The sequence below is a fragment of the Argiope bruennichi genome, chromosome 6, assembly GCF_947563725.1.
Source record: "Argiope bruennichi chromosome 6, qqArgBrue1.1, whole genome shotgun sequence".
NCBI lineage: Eukaryota > Metazoa > Arthropoda > Arachnida > Araneae > Araneidae > Argiope > Argiope bruennichi.
The window spans coordinates 75,878,205-75,895,525 of NC_079156.1; the positions used below are offsets into that span (position 1 = coordinate 75,878,205).

Below are 17,321 nucleotides of genomic sequence, written 5' to 3' on the forward strand. Positions count from 1 at the left end.
TTTAATTTAAAAATTTAATTTGAAATACCATGAGGGATGAAAAATAATGTAATATTTAAACCTTAAATAAAGCATCCTTCATCATATTTTCTGCATCACATCCCATAACGAATCTCCATTTTTGCTTACATCCTCCCAAACCGATCAACACCGACACCATCCAATTCAGTAACAAAAAGCCAGGCCAGAATTCCCATTTCTCTCCACAGATAACGTATGCCACCTGCTAACCTAACTGACGCGCATATCACCTCCCGTATGTCACCGATCACTCAAAACCTCCTCTGGACACTTATTAGCCAAACGGGCCAAGCCCAGCTCGCCAAACGGGCGCCACGGTGCGAGCACCGCGTCCGACCAATCGTAGCAACCGCAGATGCCAAGCGACCTGTATCCGTGCAGGTTGTAGCACGAACTATCCCTGTTTTACTCATGTGCTATCCGGAACGCGATCCTGCTGGATCGATAAAGCCGTGAACGCTCGTGTCTTGTGCCAGTGTCTTTCTTCAGTCATTTCCACAGAGAGAGATTATCTACTATGTCTTTGAACGATTATTTCGCGGCCAACGGAGCGGTGTACCTGAGGCCCGTCGGCATGCCAGACTGCTTCCCCCTGCCAGGTAAGGAAAAATTTGCATGCTTTTTTTTAATCGTTTGGAAGGGACTGATGCAGTGGAAAACATGAAACGAAAGGATGTTGTACGGTTTCTTCGTGGAGTTTGAATCTTCTTTCAGTCACCAGCATCAAAAGCGATGGTTTTTCTTTTTCATTAGCGATTATCTTCTTTCATTTATCAGAGTTTGATTGGAAATAGTATCTTTTACACAGATATTTTTGGTGCATGAATCGTCTTTCAGTTGATTACAGACATTTTTGGTGCTAACTGATTGTTATGAATTTGCATGTTTTTTTACTTTTGAAAAGGATGAGTGATGTAGTTGGAAACAAGAAAAGAAAGGTTGTTGTACGGTTTCTTCGTAGAATTTGGATCTTTTTTTCAGTCACTAGTATCAAAAGCGATGGTTTTTCTTTTTCATGAGAGAATATGTTTTCATTTATCAGTGCCTAATAGAGGATGATATCTTTTATACCTATTTTTCGGTGCATGAATCTTCTTTCAGTTGTCGTTGATGGATTATTGAGGCATTTTTAGTGATAACTAATTGTTATGAATTTGCACGTTTCATGATAGATTCAGTCGAAAACATGAAATGAAAACATGTTATAAGGTTTATTTTGAAGCTTGAATTTTCTTTTAGTCATCAGTATCAAGAGTGTTGGTGGGGTTTTTTTTTTCACTGGCGAATTTTCTTTTTCTTTTTTTTTATCAATATTTGATAGGAAATGGCATTTTTACGCCTATTTTTTTGGTGCATGAATCTTCTTTCAGTTGTCGTTGATAGACAGGTGAGATATTTTTGATGATGCCTGTATGAATTTTTTACCATTTGAAAAGCAGGTCTGATTCATTGAACTGCGTTAAATGAAAGGTTGTAATTCATTTTATTTTCTCTTAGTGTAAATCTTCTTTCAGTCACCAGCAAAGAAGATAATTGTTTTTATGCATTCTTTCTTTTCTCTTGCTTAATTCTTCTTTTTCACCTAATAGAAAGGTCATTCATTTACATCTGTTATTTGCATAAGAATGTTATTTTTTTTATTTATCATCCTATGATAACATAGATATTTTCAAAAATAATAATCTTAAGAAAAATTGCATTTTTTTTATCGAATAGAAGTGACTGTTACAGTGGAATGCATGAAATAAATATAAGTAATAACCTTTTCCTTTTGGAATGTGAAACTTTTATTTGTTTTCAGAGAGCAATAGTAAAAGCGTTTGTTGACACTGGTTTTTCCTTTCGTGTTTGAATCTTCTTTCAAGTATTACTGAACAAGAAGCAGGAATTTCAAATAAATGCGTTAATTTCAGTATAAAAATTTCTTTTCTGTAATTAATAAATATTTTCCTTTCATTGGGGAATATTTTCTGTAACAGCTAAATATTTATTAAGCTGCTGATATCCACACTAAAGTCAAAATAGACTTCCATTTAACATATAAAATGCTTTATAAAAAAAGAAAAATGTGTAAGTGTTTTTCTTTGGGAGAATGCTAGCTCCAAGGGAAAACATGATGTACAGGGTTGTAGGACATTTTCTTCTTATATGAATTTTATTTTATTTTTACCGGAATAATGGTTAGAGCAATTTTTTATTTAATTCTCTTTGCTTTATAGGATAATTCTCTGTCAGAAAATTGTATACGTTTATAAAGGAACTGGTATCTGAATTGCTTTTTATAAAAGGAATAGCAAAAAATATGCATGTGGTCTTTTACTGTTTAGGAAGGCTAATTGCAATGATAAATATAATGTGTAAGGATGCAGAACATTTCCTTTATCATTTACAAATCTATATTTTTTTCGGTTTCCGAAATATGATAGCTTAGATGTTTAAAAATATATAATTTATTTCAGCTGAAGAATCTTGTTTCAGAAATTGATACGCGTTAAAAAAGGGACTAGTATCTAAACTGAATTCAAAATGTAAATGTATGCTTTTTGCTCCCATACTCTTTTGCTTGTAATATAAAAGGAAAAGTTTGAAAAAAAATTTGCTGGATTTTGGAAAAACTTGCTGCTAGAAAAAACTAATGTACAGCATTATTTCATTTTTGCTCGAATCTTCTTTTTCTTCTTCCTCTTCTTTTTTTCCAAATATTAATGGCAAAAGCGTGTTTAATATAATTTTTTTAAACCCTGAATGTTTTTTTAATTAACGCAGCTTAAAAAGTTTTAAATGAAATTAATCCTTTTTTAGTTGAAATATGTGGAAGTTATACCTTCTGTACTATGCTTTATAAAATGAAAACAGATGAGTAATAAAATATGTAATTTTTTTTATTTTAATTTATAAATAAATTTATAAATATAAAATATGTTAATAAAAATTCATCAATTAAAAATCCTTTTTCTTCCGTAAGAAAAAAAAATGAGTATTAAAATAATTATTACTATATCAAATGAGGATAAATTGGAAACAAATTACAAAAATATTTATTAATTTCGATTAAAATTCAAAATACAGTGTTTATTCCATCATTTTCTGCTTTTAAAATGAGAATAAAAGCAAACGATCAAAGGCTAATAAAAAGCGCTAGCTAAAATTTTGTAAGACAATACAGAGAATCACTTTTGCTAATATTGTAACAAATTAGGTCCTTGTTCCTCGTATCAAAAAGATTAATAGAATGATCTGATATCTTTAAATCTTCTGATATCTTTAAACTTCTGATAAGAACTTTTATTTTTAGGCTTTAACATTTAATTGTTTCGCCTATATTTTGAAAGAGAGATTAGATTTTGATTCATTGTTATTATTATCTGACTTAGGAGGATTACTGGGGCTTACTTACTTCCTAAGATATAATGACACAAAATCTCATTAGAGATACTAATCCAACTAAGAGAAATGTTTTGCAATAAAAACTTCTGAAGGTTAAACTCGAAATATATTTGATATTTATATTTCCAATTATTCAGACTTTTATTTACAAAAAAAAATCAACAAATTAGAGGATTTTTTAAAATAAATAATTTTATTTAAAATGAACAAAATATCATATTAAAAACTACAAATAGAATTTTTTTTATAAGAGGGGAAATTATATCTTTAAACTATAGATAAAGCATGAGTGAAGGATTTTTTATACTTACGTTTTATTAAAACTGAAATTAATAACTCAACTTGTTATTAATTTAACACTTTTAATTATTGTAACTTAAAAAATGTCACATTAATTAAAAGTTTGCTAAGCTCAAATTTTAGTATATTATTGCTGCACAACTTTCTGAAAACGGCATACGAGCAATCTATGAAACGCAGTTATCAAGAGACAAAACTGTCATAAATTAAGAAGAAAGTAGTTTCTTTTAATCATTCGATATATATTTTAAATTCTTATAATTAACTCAACTTGTTTCATATTTAAAAAAATCGAATCTTGTAAGCGATTTTTCATTCACTTTTTGATATTTTTTATAGTAAATAATTCTAAATTTTTCTGAATTTCCTTATTCTCAATGACTGTACACTATTTTAATATTTTCAGAAATTAACTATCATTTAGTCATAAATTATATTTAAAACTGGTCCTGCCCTCATGGTAACATTTGGTAATGAATTTTAAAAACAATAGATCTCAAGATTAAAAATTAATTATAGTTAAATTAAAAATCTCTGGTGTTTCGGATAACAAAAAAAAAAATATCTGTTTTTTAAATCCTTTTTAATCAAATTCTTATTTCAAGTTTTGTAAAGATTTTATTTTATCAACAGTTTCTCAATTCTTCATTGTTAGAGCTTTGTAATTTTGTTCACTTATATATTCTCGATGACACAAAACAATTTCAATGTTTTTTAAATTGAATTATCAATTTATTCATGAAAAAAGTACTGCCGCCATCTTTGATAATTCACTAGTAATGCCACTAAGTATCCATCTACTTTCCTTTTAAATAAAAAAAGTGAATTAAATAATTCAAAAAAAGATAAAATTTTAAATTCCTTATTTGATTTATGCTTCTTATTTTTTTTAAAAAAAGCAATAAAATAAAATAATATGAAATAAAATAAAATGATAGAATTAATCCATTTTAGAGCAAACGTGAGAATAATATTTCACTTTTAAAAATTATCTGACATATTTAAAAGAACAGAGAAAATTTGGAAAACTGCATTCTATATTAAATGAATTCGGAAAGTTTTTAATTGTGAAAAAATATATATAATTTTTTATTTATACTGAATTTTTAATATAAAAGAAGGATGGTGAATCAATTATTGAATTTTTAAGTAATGTTTAAATAAAATACTCAAGGGAGCTAAATTTTTACTAAAAATGAAATTTGCTTATTACAAAAATTATTTAGATAAATGTATTGTATCCCCAAATAAACACCTTTATTTCTTAAACTTAAATATCAGAAGATGTATTTGAAAATAAAAGATGAAGTCTAATATTAAAAATAAGGTTAAACCCAAAAATTAATTATTTTAAATTTGCTTTTTATCTATTGAAAAAAAATCTGAAAGCAGCAATGATTCTCTTCATATTTTTTTCTCCTTCAAATAATTCTTCAAATTCAAAAAAAAAAAATCTATATTCCAGTTTATAATTTATTACATTCGATTAATTTAAATCTATTGTCAGGTCAACTTTGACATTTATGATTTCAAACAAAACATCAAGTAATGAAATCGATCGTACGTTTAGTACTTGGCAAAAAAACCCTCGAAATAATTAAAACTTCACATTATCTAAGGAAATTTATCACAATTAAACATTAAAGCTGACCAATAATGGTAATCACTGAGTTATTTGAAATATCAAAATACTACTAATGGAAATTACATTTTAAATTAAAAAATGATTGATATTATGAAAACAAAATTAATTAATTTGAAAATATGATTCCCAAAACTCATTGGTGAAATTCTAATAATTATTTTTAATCTTGCTTTACTCCTTTTTAATGAATTTCGAATTGTCCATTTTGATTTAATTACTTGCGGTTCTGGTCTCTTGTGTTTTAATGACTTTTAAATAGGTTTTAATTTAATTTCTAATTTCTTTTGATATTTGGCTGCGTTCAGCAGAGTTTGTTTGCATTTATCTTTTTTTGTAAATTATATATTTCTATTTTCAATTTTGAGTTTCATTATTAACTTGCTTTTTTGTTGCTGCTTTTAATATTTTTTTTAATTTTTCCCGAGCTAGTTTCAATCCTTAAAAGCTTCATTAAAATGAAAGCATAATGCATCCACCAATGAATGTTTTTTATATGTTCTCAAAAAAATTAAAGAAAAACTATTATGTTTATAAAATATTTTCAGTGTACTCGTGTTTTTTTAGCTACATTTTTTCTTTAGCATTAATTTTATGTTTAAATATTGAACAAAATGTTGATGCTATTATTATTTTACTTAATTACTCTATCTTTCCCCAATAATTTTCTACTTTTAATTTCAGAAAAAAAATGATACCTCCTCTATAGCCAACATAAGATTCATAAAAGGTTACCTTACTTCTTCCATAAAAGAAAGTTCTGTAAAAAAATTTTTAAAAATGTCAAAGACATTTATCGTCTGGCAATAGCTTTCGTGGTCGTAATTTTATAGATCTATTTTTGCATGTTTGAGTATGATAATTCATTGATATCCAAAACAAACCTTTAAAAATATTTCCTTTAGTTAAATAAAAAAATTCTTTTTTTTTTGTATGTTTGAATCCATAAAATTGCTGATAAAACTGATAAGTTGCTGAAGTTGGAGATTGAAAAAATAAATCCTCTTGCATTAACTTTTATTTCTTGATTATTTTACACACTGTAGCAAGACATTACATTGATACTGGCAGAAAAATAAATCTCGAAGAGGTATATTATTCCAGTCTTATATTAAAAATATTATCTTTATAAGAATCCATCCAAACATTGATTAAATAATTCTGAAATAAAGAAATTCACAAGTTTTATTGAAAAGGAATAATTTAAATAATTTATCTCAATATATTGATATCCACACACAAAAAAAACCTTAACAATTTATTTCTTTTTTATAACAAAAATCAAAGTTTTTACAAAAAATACTGAAAAAAGATAATTCTGAAGCAAGGAATTCAATTATGAATTATATTCCTCTCGCTTTTATGTTAATAATTTAATATAATAATTCACTTATGAATTATATGCTCCCGCTATTATGTTCATATTTTAATATAAAAATTCATTTAAGAATTATATACTTTTTGCTATTGTGTTAATATTTGAATATAATAATTCATTTATGAATTATATACCTATGGCTATTATGTTCATATTTTAATATAATTCATTTATGAATTATATGCCTCTCACTATTATGTTAATATTTTGGTATAATAATTCCTTTTTGAATTATATCTCTCTCGCTATTATGTTAATATTTTAATATAAAAATTAATTTATGAATTATATACCTCTCGCTATTATGTTAATATTTTAATATAATAATTCATTTATAATTCATTTTCGTTATTATGTCAATATTTTAATAAAATATTTCGTCTATTTCAACTACAAATCGTTGAACAATATATCAGTTTTATTCTAAAGAAAATCCTCATCTGTCTGGAAAATTCCTAAGCAATGCTGACAAAATAAATCGTAATACTGAAATAAAACTTTCGCCTCATAATAATTTTTCTGTCTATTATTTTACACACTTTTATGTAAAAACTTTTGATGTTACAAATGGCATCAACAATAAACCTTTAAACTATATTTCTTTTCTATCTTAAACTAAGAAAATTATCTTTTCCCCTTCTAAAACTCCATAAAATTGCTGTCGTTATGCTGTAACGAAGAATTCACCTCTACATAAAATGGCTGACTAACACCAAACAGTCATAATTCCTGTTCATACATTTGGATTAGAAGAAGGAAGACAAATAAAGCGTTTTCCACTATAATACGCTGTAGCAACGTTTACTTTCATTGGCTACTAATGGCTGAGTTGTTTGACCAGCGGTTATTGATGCAGCTGGTTTTAAATAGGTGAAGTTAACTGTCTTCTGTACTGAGCTAGCAGTTAGAAAGATTGACTAATAAATATATCAGTTTTGCGACAAGGAAATGTTCTGCGTCCAACGTAATTTAAAAGGAAGGAAGGCTTGCTTACATTAAAAGAATCTGAAATAGATTGTGAAAGAAATTTGATTGTTCTTCGCTGAAATAATAATAATTTTAAGAATTTAGGAAATGAAATTGGATGTGGGTGTAGAAATCTCTGAGTATATAAATCTTCGATATTCATTCGAGTATAGAAGCATTATTATTTTTGAAAAATTTTAACGTATTCGAGTTTTTATTCGAAAATAATTTAAATGTGAATTGATTTGATTGTTTAAGAACTTCTTGGAATTTAACAATTTGGACAGAGAAATTTTATAATACAGTTTGCAGATAAAATAAATATGAATTAGAGGGGAAAGATTTTACTTTTAGAAAACATTACTGTATGGAAAATAAATATTTGTATTTCCCATACAATTAGCATATGTATGGGTATTTTTTTTATTTATCCATAGATTATTAATTGATTTTTTTTATATTAACTGATTTAGAATTGATTTATATTATTGACAGACGTAGATTGATTTGATTTTAGCAAATTTGACATTAACATTTATTGATTTGTTGGTAGAATTTGAATTGATTTCATATGTTGATTGATTCAGAATTTATTTAACTTTTTTTTTTTGTGGTATTCTGTGAATTGGTTCGATTTCAGTGAATTCGAAAATAAATTCTGATAAGGCTCAAATTGGTCTTAAAATATAAATCAATTCAGTAAGATTTTTTTTTTAATTTTTGAAAAATATTAATGCTGCGAAATTTTATACAAAGATCTATAGTTTGATAATTGATTTGGCCAGTATTTTCTACTATGTCATTTAAAGTGGAATATTAATATTCATTATTTTATCCTTGACAATCTGCGAAAAAATATCTAATTTACAATCAGTAGTATACAAATATTTAGTGGCAATTTTGAAAAATTATTACTCATAATTAATCAGTGCGAGTTCATAATGCGAATAAAGTTTTAGTTTTCTTAAAATAAGATTGATTTCTATTAATCCTTTGCATTCCATGAAAAAAAGAGATCCAATTCCTGTTACAAGATATGCATCTGCAAAGTCGCAGATGTATAAATATATCTTTACATGAAAAGCGAATAATTTATTTTTAAAGCTAAATCCTAGCTTAATATATCGATAACTTATATCGATATCGATTTTAGAACTATTTAATAAGTGTAAGGGAAGTTCAATAACTTTTGCTGCCTTGTCAATTTGAATTATGCTTAACTATATTATTTATAAAGAAATACATGCCTCTGTTCATAAAAGTCTAATGAGAAGCAAATTTCATCCAATTATTTTAGAAGTGCTTTTGGGAGGATAATTTTTTTTTTATAATTTATTGAAATCAATTATAGTTGTTAGTGTCTAAGCAAGGTTTTAAATATATTTTTCATTTTTTAGGAAAATTGGAACTTCTAATTTGCGATATTTTAAACCTTACGGCTAACAGAGGCTGCTTTCATGTATTTCTTTTCTTTTTTTCTTTTTTTTTTCTCCAATCATAAATTTTTCGGATCGTAGTACTCTAATCTGTTCAAATTATAATAAGGACGAAAAATCTATAGCTTAAATTTCCAAGATTTGTAATCTCGATTTAAAAATGTTTGCTTTTGCCCTACATTTTATCTGTGGATATATAAATCTAAAAATACGATATGAAATTTATGCATCATTTAACTGTTTCTGAAAGTTGATAATTACATTATTTTTCCTTGACGTTGATATTCTAACTCCCTATAGTAAATGATAGCGACATAAATGGAATTATAAATGCGATGAGATTATTATGTATGATTTACTGAATTTTTTAATGTATAGAATAACACATAAATATTGAATATTTAATCAACTATTTAAATAAGAGAAATTTTATTAATATTAAGCACAGAAATAAATTCTTAATTTCCAACTGTGATATTATTTTGGTTAAAAAATAACTACTCATAATAAACATTCATTAATTTCTAAATAATTCTTAATTAACAGAAAATGGGAAAATTAAATATTTATATATTTTATATTGTGTTAAAAATGGATATTGATAGAATTACTTTTTATTTTATAACTCTCATATTAGATCCTGGGAAGAACATAATTATTTTGAAATTTTTCTTTTGAAATTGATATTAATCAATTTTAGTGAATTGACACTATTTACAAAAAAATAAATATTGCATTATCTAAAACATAAATTGATTAATTTCGGAAATAGAAGAGTCAGATGTATGTCTTACAAGAATCTAAAATTTATATGAGAGATATAAACAGAATTTTTGCAAGTGACAAATATGTAAAGTTGCATTACAGCAATTAATATTATATCATATTTATTTATTAATATAATTAGAGTAAAAAAAGAAAGTGATGTTGTTAGCTTCAAGTTGTCTGAAAAAAGAGACTGACGATTCTAAGAAAATGTCATTCTGCTACAACTAATCGATTTCAATTTCAATTCCTACTCAGAGCACAAATCAGTATTTCAGCCCGTAAGTTAATTAAATACATGATAAATAATCTAAATAAAACAATTTTTAAAGCACATTTTTATTTAGTGTTCTTAATAGTAGAATTTTCTTTTCTTTTTCTAATCAGAATTTATTCAATTATCCATTTTTCTTATTTTCTATTTTTAAATTTTTAGTATATATTTCATTATTATAAAAATTCTGGAATTTTGGTGTTCAATTCCTTTTTAAATTAAATACTAGGCGGGTCTAATTATGAAGTTAAAACTTATTCATATATTATGATAATAAAATAGTGTATTGTTCGTCGAGAACATGTAAACGTACCAAATTTTAAAACTGTATCATGCAAAAAAAAAAAAAAAAAAAAATGAAATTGATTAAAAATTTCATTTTTATAATAAGATATAAAACAGATATATAATAAGATAAAAACTAATAAAAAGCTTGATAAAAGTGGAAAATATCAATTACATAAATATATAATTTCAAAGATCAGGAATATTGACAGAAATCTTATTTTTCATGAGAGATTTCATTATATGCACGTGTAGAAATAGTTTTTGACTCAAGTTGTCTGTTATTTAAAGGAGAAAGCATTTCTCCTCTCGACTTCCTCATATTCCACAATATTACATGTTTGGAGTTAACTTTAGCATGTATTAAAATCCGTAGAATATGCATTTTAATCTCCTTTTGGCAGGTTAGATCCAAAGTTTTATACTCATATAAAATTTTGTTATAAATATAGCATACAAAATTCATATTATTTATAGCTTTTTAGAGTTTACATATGTAGGTAGACCGATTAAACATCGCCAGACTGAAATTTGTTGGATTGTTCACACTTTCATGCATTTTCTATTATTTAGATTCATATGGCAAATTTTATAAATATATATCGCACTAAATTTATATTATTTTAATTGATATATTTATAAAATTTATATCCAAAATATATATTTTATAAATATACATTTTGAATTATTATGTTTAGTGGAATTTCCTTGTAAGGTCTCCGTCCAAAATATTTTAATGATTGTTTAATTTTTCGTTTTACTTATAAGTCATTAAACACTGAAAAAAAATCTCATGCGGTTCGTAAAATACAGTTTTCAATCATCTTATCTAATAAAAAAGATTCCCTTTACAGAAATGTTATTATCAGAGAATACTCAGATAAGAACTTAAACGGCCCACAGCAGAATTCAAAAAGAATTTTGCATCGTCGCTGAGTTTACTGAAATACAGGTTGGTTATAATTAAAGTTCCTCTTTGAAATGGTCATAAAAGGAAAACTACAAATATTATCAAATTTGGTAATAGTTTAAAGAAGCCCACAATAATTTCTTTTCCACAAAAAAAAAAAAAAAAAAAAAAAAAAAAAAAAAAAAAAAAGTTCAAAAACTCACCACTAGGAGGAGAAATGGCGTTGTATGCAATATTGTTAAATAAAATAGAACATGAAGACAAAAAATGTGCTTTATCATTTCTGAAATGTGCTAAAAATATGTTAAATGTAGCATTTATCATTTTTGAAATGTGTTAAAAATATGTTCATTGTAGCATTTGTCATTTTCTGAAAGCAAGTTACATCGCATTGCTGCATTCTCATCAAGAGCTCTTAGCATATTCATCGGCGCATTCCTCTTACTGAATGATACCTTTTCAAAGCACGCCAATCCATGCTATCACATTCAAAATAACAATTAACGAGAAAAGCATGATCTTGCATGGGTAGAGACATTGTCAACTCGTGACAATGAGAACTTTGACAAACAGGCTCACTTTTATCTGGAAAACCAAATGACGTGTAAAAGCACATTTGCATACATCATTTGCTTCTTCCTTCCGTAAGCCAATCACAAGACATTAGTTTTACATAACCCCATTCCGTTTCAAAAACGATTAAGCACATTTTAAACCGACGCTTACATGTCTTATTTTGTTTAGTAATAATGCATACAGTGCCATTTATTCCCCTGGTGGTGAGTTTTTTTTTGTACGTAAAAGTAATTCCCATGACTTTCTTTAAACTATTACCAAGTTTGAAAACATTTGGTCCAGTAGTTTTCCTTTTATGACCATTTCAAAGTGCAACTTTAATTATAATCACCCTTTATTAAACAGTGGTAAATACGACTTAATTAAATCATTTTGGAATGAACAATGTTATAATGATGAAAAATCTCTTGAAAATTCTTTATAAATGGAATTATAAAAGCTTTGCTTTAATTGTTAGTTTTATTCTTGAATTACTTCAATATACCCAAAGAGCCAGAAGGGTTGGTAAACCGCAAATTCCATTTTTTTTTTTTTTTTGACCAATCAAATACATTCTATTTCCAATAATGTTGCTATCAGTACATCACCAAATATCGCGCCTGTTAAAAAAAACTGCTTCCAGTAAGATCTTAACAGAATCTAACAGATCTTAACGTATCTACTAATAAGCTCAAAAGGTAGATGCGATTTGATTAAATCCTCTTTTGCACAGTAATGCATAATTTCAATTAAATGAATAATTAATAAAATAAAATAAAAATTTATAAAGGAACATATGATAATTCTGTTTTTAATTCAAACTTTTATTTCTTAAATAATTCAATATTTCCACAATGCTGGATGTGGTTCGTGAGTTCGGTCAATTCTCTTCAATTAATAATCTAATTAAATATGTTCCCTCACCAATAATGTTACTATCATAGTTCTGTCAAATGTATTGGTTCTTAAAAACTTGAATAGCTCAAAGTGATACAGGTAAAGAGTGGATTATTTTTTGACAATGAAGTAACTAATAACTCCAGAAGATGAAGCATCGGCTTGATTAAATTATCTTGTACTTAATGATGATGAATAATTTATATTACACCTTTTCTAAATGAAACTATATATGGTTACTTTCAGATCAGATTTTACTTATGAACTCATCGTAATTTATCTAAAGCACGTGCCTCAGAAAAGCCTGGCTGTTTTACAACCCTTGGTCAAATGAAACATATCCCCAACTCCATTAACATTGTTATCAAAGCTTGTAAGATACTTAAAGGTTTACATTTCAACCTTTACAGAAAGATTTTGTTATACCTCTTAAGTGACTAATGAACTCGGAACACCAGACGGCCGTTATCAGATTAAATCAACTTGAGTTCCATAATGATTTTCAATACTTGCTATAAATTGTCATATGAGATATAAAAACTTATATAATACACCAAAGCATACGTCTTGGAAACTGCGCAGTTCAGAGTAACTCAATAGTTTATTATCTTAAAATATGAGACAAATTATCTAGTTTTTTCTCTTTTTTCTTCCATCAAGCGCACATAAAAAAGATTTTTACCTTTCTTCGATCCGGTCGCTAATGATCTCTTGTACTAGGAGATTCAACGGTAATGAATTTAAGATGGGCTTATCTATTAATTGGTGTAAGTTACCAAAAGATGAGTTAAGAGTTTTGTAACGTAAGAGAAAACAACCCTCTCAAATCACATTATTAAGCGAATAAGAGTATCATGTAAGGAAAAACCACTCTTGTAAATATGTTTCCTCAGCTAACGACCGGTTCATTAGGAAGGAGTTTTTCCTTACAGAAATCCAATGACGGATTCTGTTCCTGCATGTGACTTTCAAAAGCATTTTTCGCATGGAAATAGCTACTTGTATTTACTTTACGAAACTTACCTCTATTAAACGAATCTAACTCCTATTTCTCTGCGTTAAATTAAATGTGCATTATAGCGTTATTTTCAAGTAAACGAGTCAAGCAATTTTAATATTTTCAGATATTAGTTATAGGTTAATCACTAAATAAATTAAATTTTAATTTCGCATTAGTGGTGCCATCTAGTAATGAATTAGAGAAACAAAATATCTGAAGATTAAGTAAATAATTAAAAATAAATTAATTTCAAATAATTAATAAAAAAATTATTAAATTAAAAAAATTATTAAATTAAAAAAATTAAAAAATTAAATAATTAAATAAAAAAATTCCTACTATTTTGCATGTTAATAAAAGTATGTTTCCAAATACCTTTCTTAAAAATTACTGGAATTATTAAAAAAATTCACTTTGGAGATTTCAATGAGTTTTTTACTTCCATATTTTTTAAAATTTGGACACGCATTTATTTAAAGAATTTATGTAAAAAGCAGCTACTATTATATGAAAATAAAATAAAGATTTCAAATTTGTAATCAATTATTCTATGACTATTTAATAGTTATTACAGACTGCCCATACTTATTTTACAATATAAAATATTTCTTAATTTTGAAAAATTTGCTCTAAAAATTCCTCGTGCTGAACTTTATAGTTTTCTAATCATTTTATCATGTACATTTTCATATTCATTGTCAATTACGTTTTTTTTTTTTTTTTTTTTTTTTTTTTGAAGCATAGTGGACAGAGTCATACATGTTTCTTTGATTATTTTTCAAGTGTCACCTAAGTTTTTATTTCCAAATATTGGTTTTAATTTATTACCAAATATTGATTAAATAATATTTTATTATGGTATATATTTTTTACTATTATAAAACACGCTTTTTTTATTATAGATATATTTTTTGTTACATTTGCAATTTTGATTTCTCTACAGCAGCAAAAAATGAGTTTGGTGGCATAAAACTCTAACAAAAGCAAAGTCACGTCTAAGTACTCCCCTTTTCAAGTAATTCAAATTTGTGAGTCACTATGCATGGGACAAATATATGTGCACATTTTTCAAAGTATCCTTTGTAACTTGCAAGCAGTATGCTTTCAGTGTTTGCAGAATTGCTAAATTTGTACTTCTTGTTGGCGTTAATAAATTTTCCAGTTTCACTTCAGTATGCGATGGCGATAACGTCATTGGTCCAGACTGAAGTCAGTTAAGTGACAACTCGTTTCTCCTAACAGACGGAAAGAACATCCACTCGGGGTCGAAAAGGGGTGGAGAAGATTCTTCGCGTAATTTGTAGGCGGTCCCCGAGGGTGTCCGCAAGCAGGAGAGCAAATCAGGATAATACCTTCGTCTTCCTCCCTCCGGAAAGCGTCCTTTTCAAAAGATCCGCAGTCGGCGGCCGCTTACGTCAATAGGCGGCCTCGCTTTATGGCCACCCACCAACTCGATTTTGTTGCCATGGGATCGGGTTGCCATGACAACCTCTCCTCCTCCTCCTCCCTCGGAGTTATTTCTCCGGCTCAATGAGGGAGATCGTCAGAGCAAGATGGGTTCATCAACACTCCAGTGGTCCGCCATTGTGCTCCAAGGAATCGTTTGGCTTGTAGCCCATTAATTGCCCCGCTTTTCTCTTTAGATTAGTTTGCGGGGGGTGGGTGAGAAATTTGGGGAGGGGGAGGACAGGTGCCGAGTGGATACCAGATGAGGTGTGGAATTTTATGAGTAGGAGCTAAAAGCTCGCCTGCGTAACATAAACTGATAACAGCCGACAAGAAATATTCATTTACGGCGCTGCGTTAAGACGACTTTTGGCCCACCGCTGATACGTCGTTTCGATGGCTGAGTTTATCGCTATTCTGCTGAGTTAACGCTTTACCGAGCGACGGTTTTATCGGAAGGGAAGACTCTTTAATCTGATTTTATGTTAAGAGCCTCTCCTTTTTAATTTTTGACACGAAAATAGGCTGGTGGAGAAATACTTGTCCTTTGCTGTCACATGCACAACAGTATATTTCCTGGAGATTGCTATCACTTTGCATAGTGTTGATAATAGTATTGCGTAAATCACAGTGCTACCATCTAGTGCGAAAAAAATGGACCGATTTTCGATTTTGGCTAGTATCATTTATCGTCATTAAGGACCATTTAGAAATCGGATCAACAACTGGCTGCTGTAATACGATTACCGTAAGATTACCGTAATTTAAAAATTGTAAAGGCAAATGACACAGGGCCCACGGCTCATACATCTTTTCGATGGCAGGATTTTGTTGTTGTTGTTGTTCTCCTCAATTAACGCTTAACCGAGCGACAGTTTTATTGGAAGGGAATACTCTCAAACTGATTTTAGATTAAAAGCCTCTATTTTTTTTTTTTTTTTGATTTTTAACATGAAGATAGGCTGGTGGAGAAATACTTGTCCTTTGTTTTCAGATACACGACAATATGTTTCCTGTTCTTTGCATGGTGTTGAACGTAAATCTCAGTGCTTCCATCTAGTGCAAAAAAAGTGTGCCAATTTTCGATTTTATCATTTATTATCATTATTGGTCATTTAGAAATCAATCGATGCTTGAATCAACAACAGGTTGCTGCAATAAATTTAGGGTCATATGAAAATTGTAAAGGAAAATGACTTAAGACCAACCGCTCATACATCTTTTCAATGGTAGGAGTTTTTTGATCTGCTCAATTAACGCTTACCCAAGCGGCAGTTTTATCAGCAGGAAAGACTCTTTAATCTGATTTTATCTTCAAGGCTTTTCAGTTTTAATTTTTGACATAAAGATAGACTGGTGGGAAAATACTGTCATTTGCTGTCAGATGCACGATAGTAAGCTTCCTAGAGATTGCTATCCCTTTGCATGGTGTTGAACTTAAATCACAGTGCTACCATCTAGTGAGAAAAAATATAATGATTTTCAATTTTAGATTTTTTTTTTTATCGTCATTAATAGTTGTTTAGAAATAAACAGATACTTGTATTAACAACTAATATCGTACTAACTTAAATTGTAATTTAAAAATAGCAAAGGGAAACGAATTTTGGTCCACTATTAAAATGTTGATTCGATTGCAGGGTTTTTGAATTAAGGCTTAACTGAACGGCGGTTTTATCGGGAGAGAAAATGCCTTAACCTTTTTTTCTGTTAAGATACACTTTTTTTTTAATTGTTTGTATAGTGTTAGGCTCATATAGAAATATTGCTGATTGCTGTCAGAGGCAGGACAATATGCTTATTGGAAACTGATATCTCGTTTGGTTAATGTTAATTTACAATAAGAAAAAAAAATCACTTTTCAATGTAATTTGGTATCATTTATCTTATTCAGTGTTTTTTAGAGATGAAGTGATGAAAAACGGTTGTTGAAATAAACTTAAATGTTATCTGGAAATTGAATCAAAAAATTTTTTTTTTTAAAAATTCGATATTTAGTTTCAAATAAAGAATAATTATGTAATTATTAATAATCAGTATGGTATGGCTCAATCAATAG

At 27.9% G+C, this 17,321-nt stretch overlaps 1 protein-coding gene across 1 annotated transcript in view; it reads left to right on the top strand.

The window, feature by feature from the left end:
• The first annotated feature begins 389 nt into the window (after window positions 1–389).
• Window positions 390–17,321, top strand: part of LOC129972908 (genetic suppressor element 1-like) — a 149,005-nt gene continuing 132,073 nt past the window's right edge. The window contains exon 1 of the mRNA XM_056087221.1: window positions 390–620. Coding sequence (XP_055943196.1) covers window positions 539–620 — 82 coding nt within the window. The 5' untranslated portion in view covers window positions 390–538. The remainder of the gene's footprint in view (window positions 621–17,321) is intronic.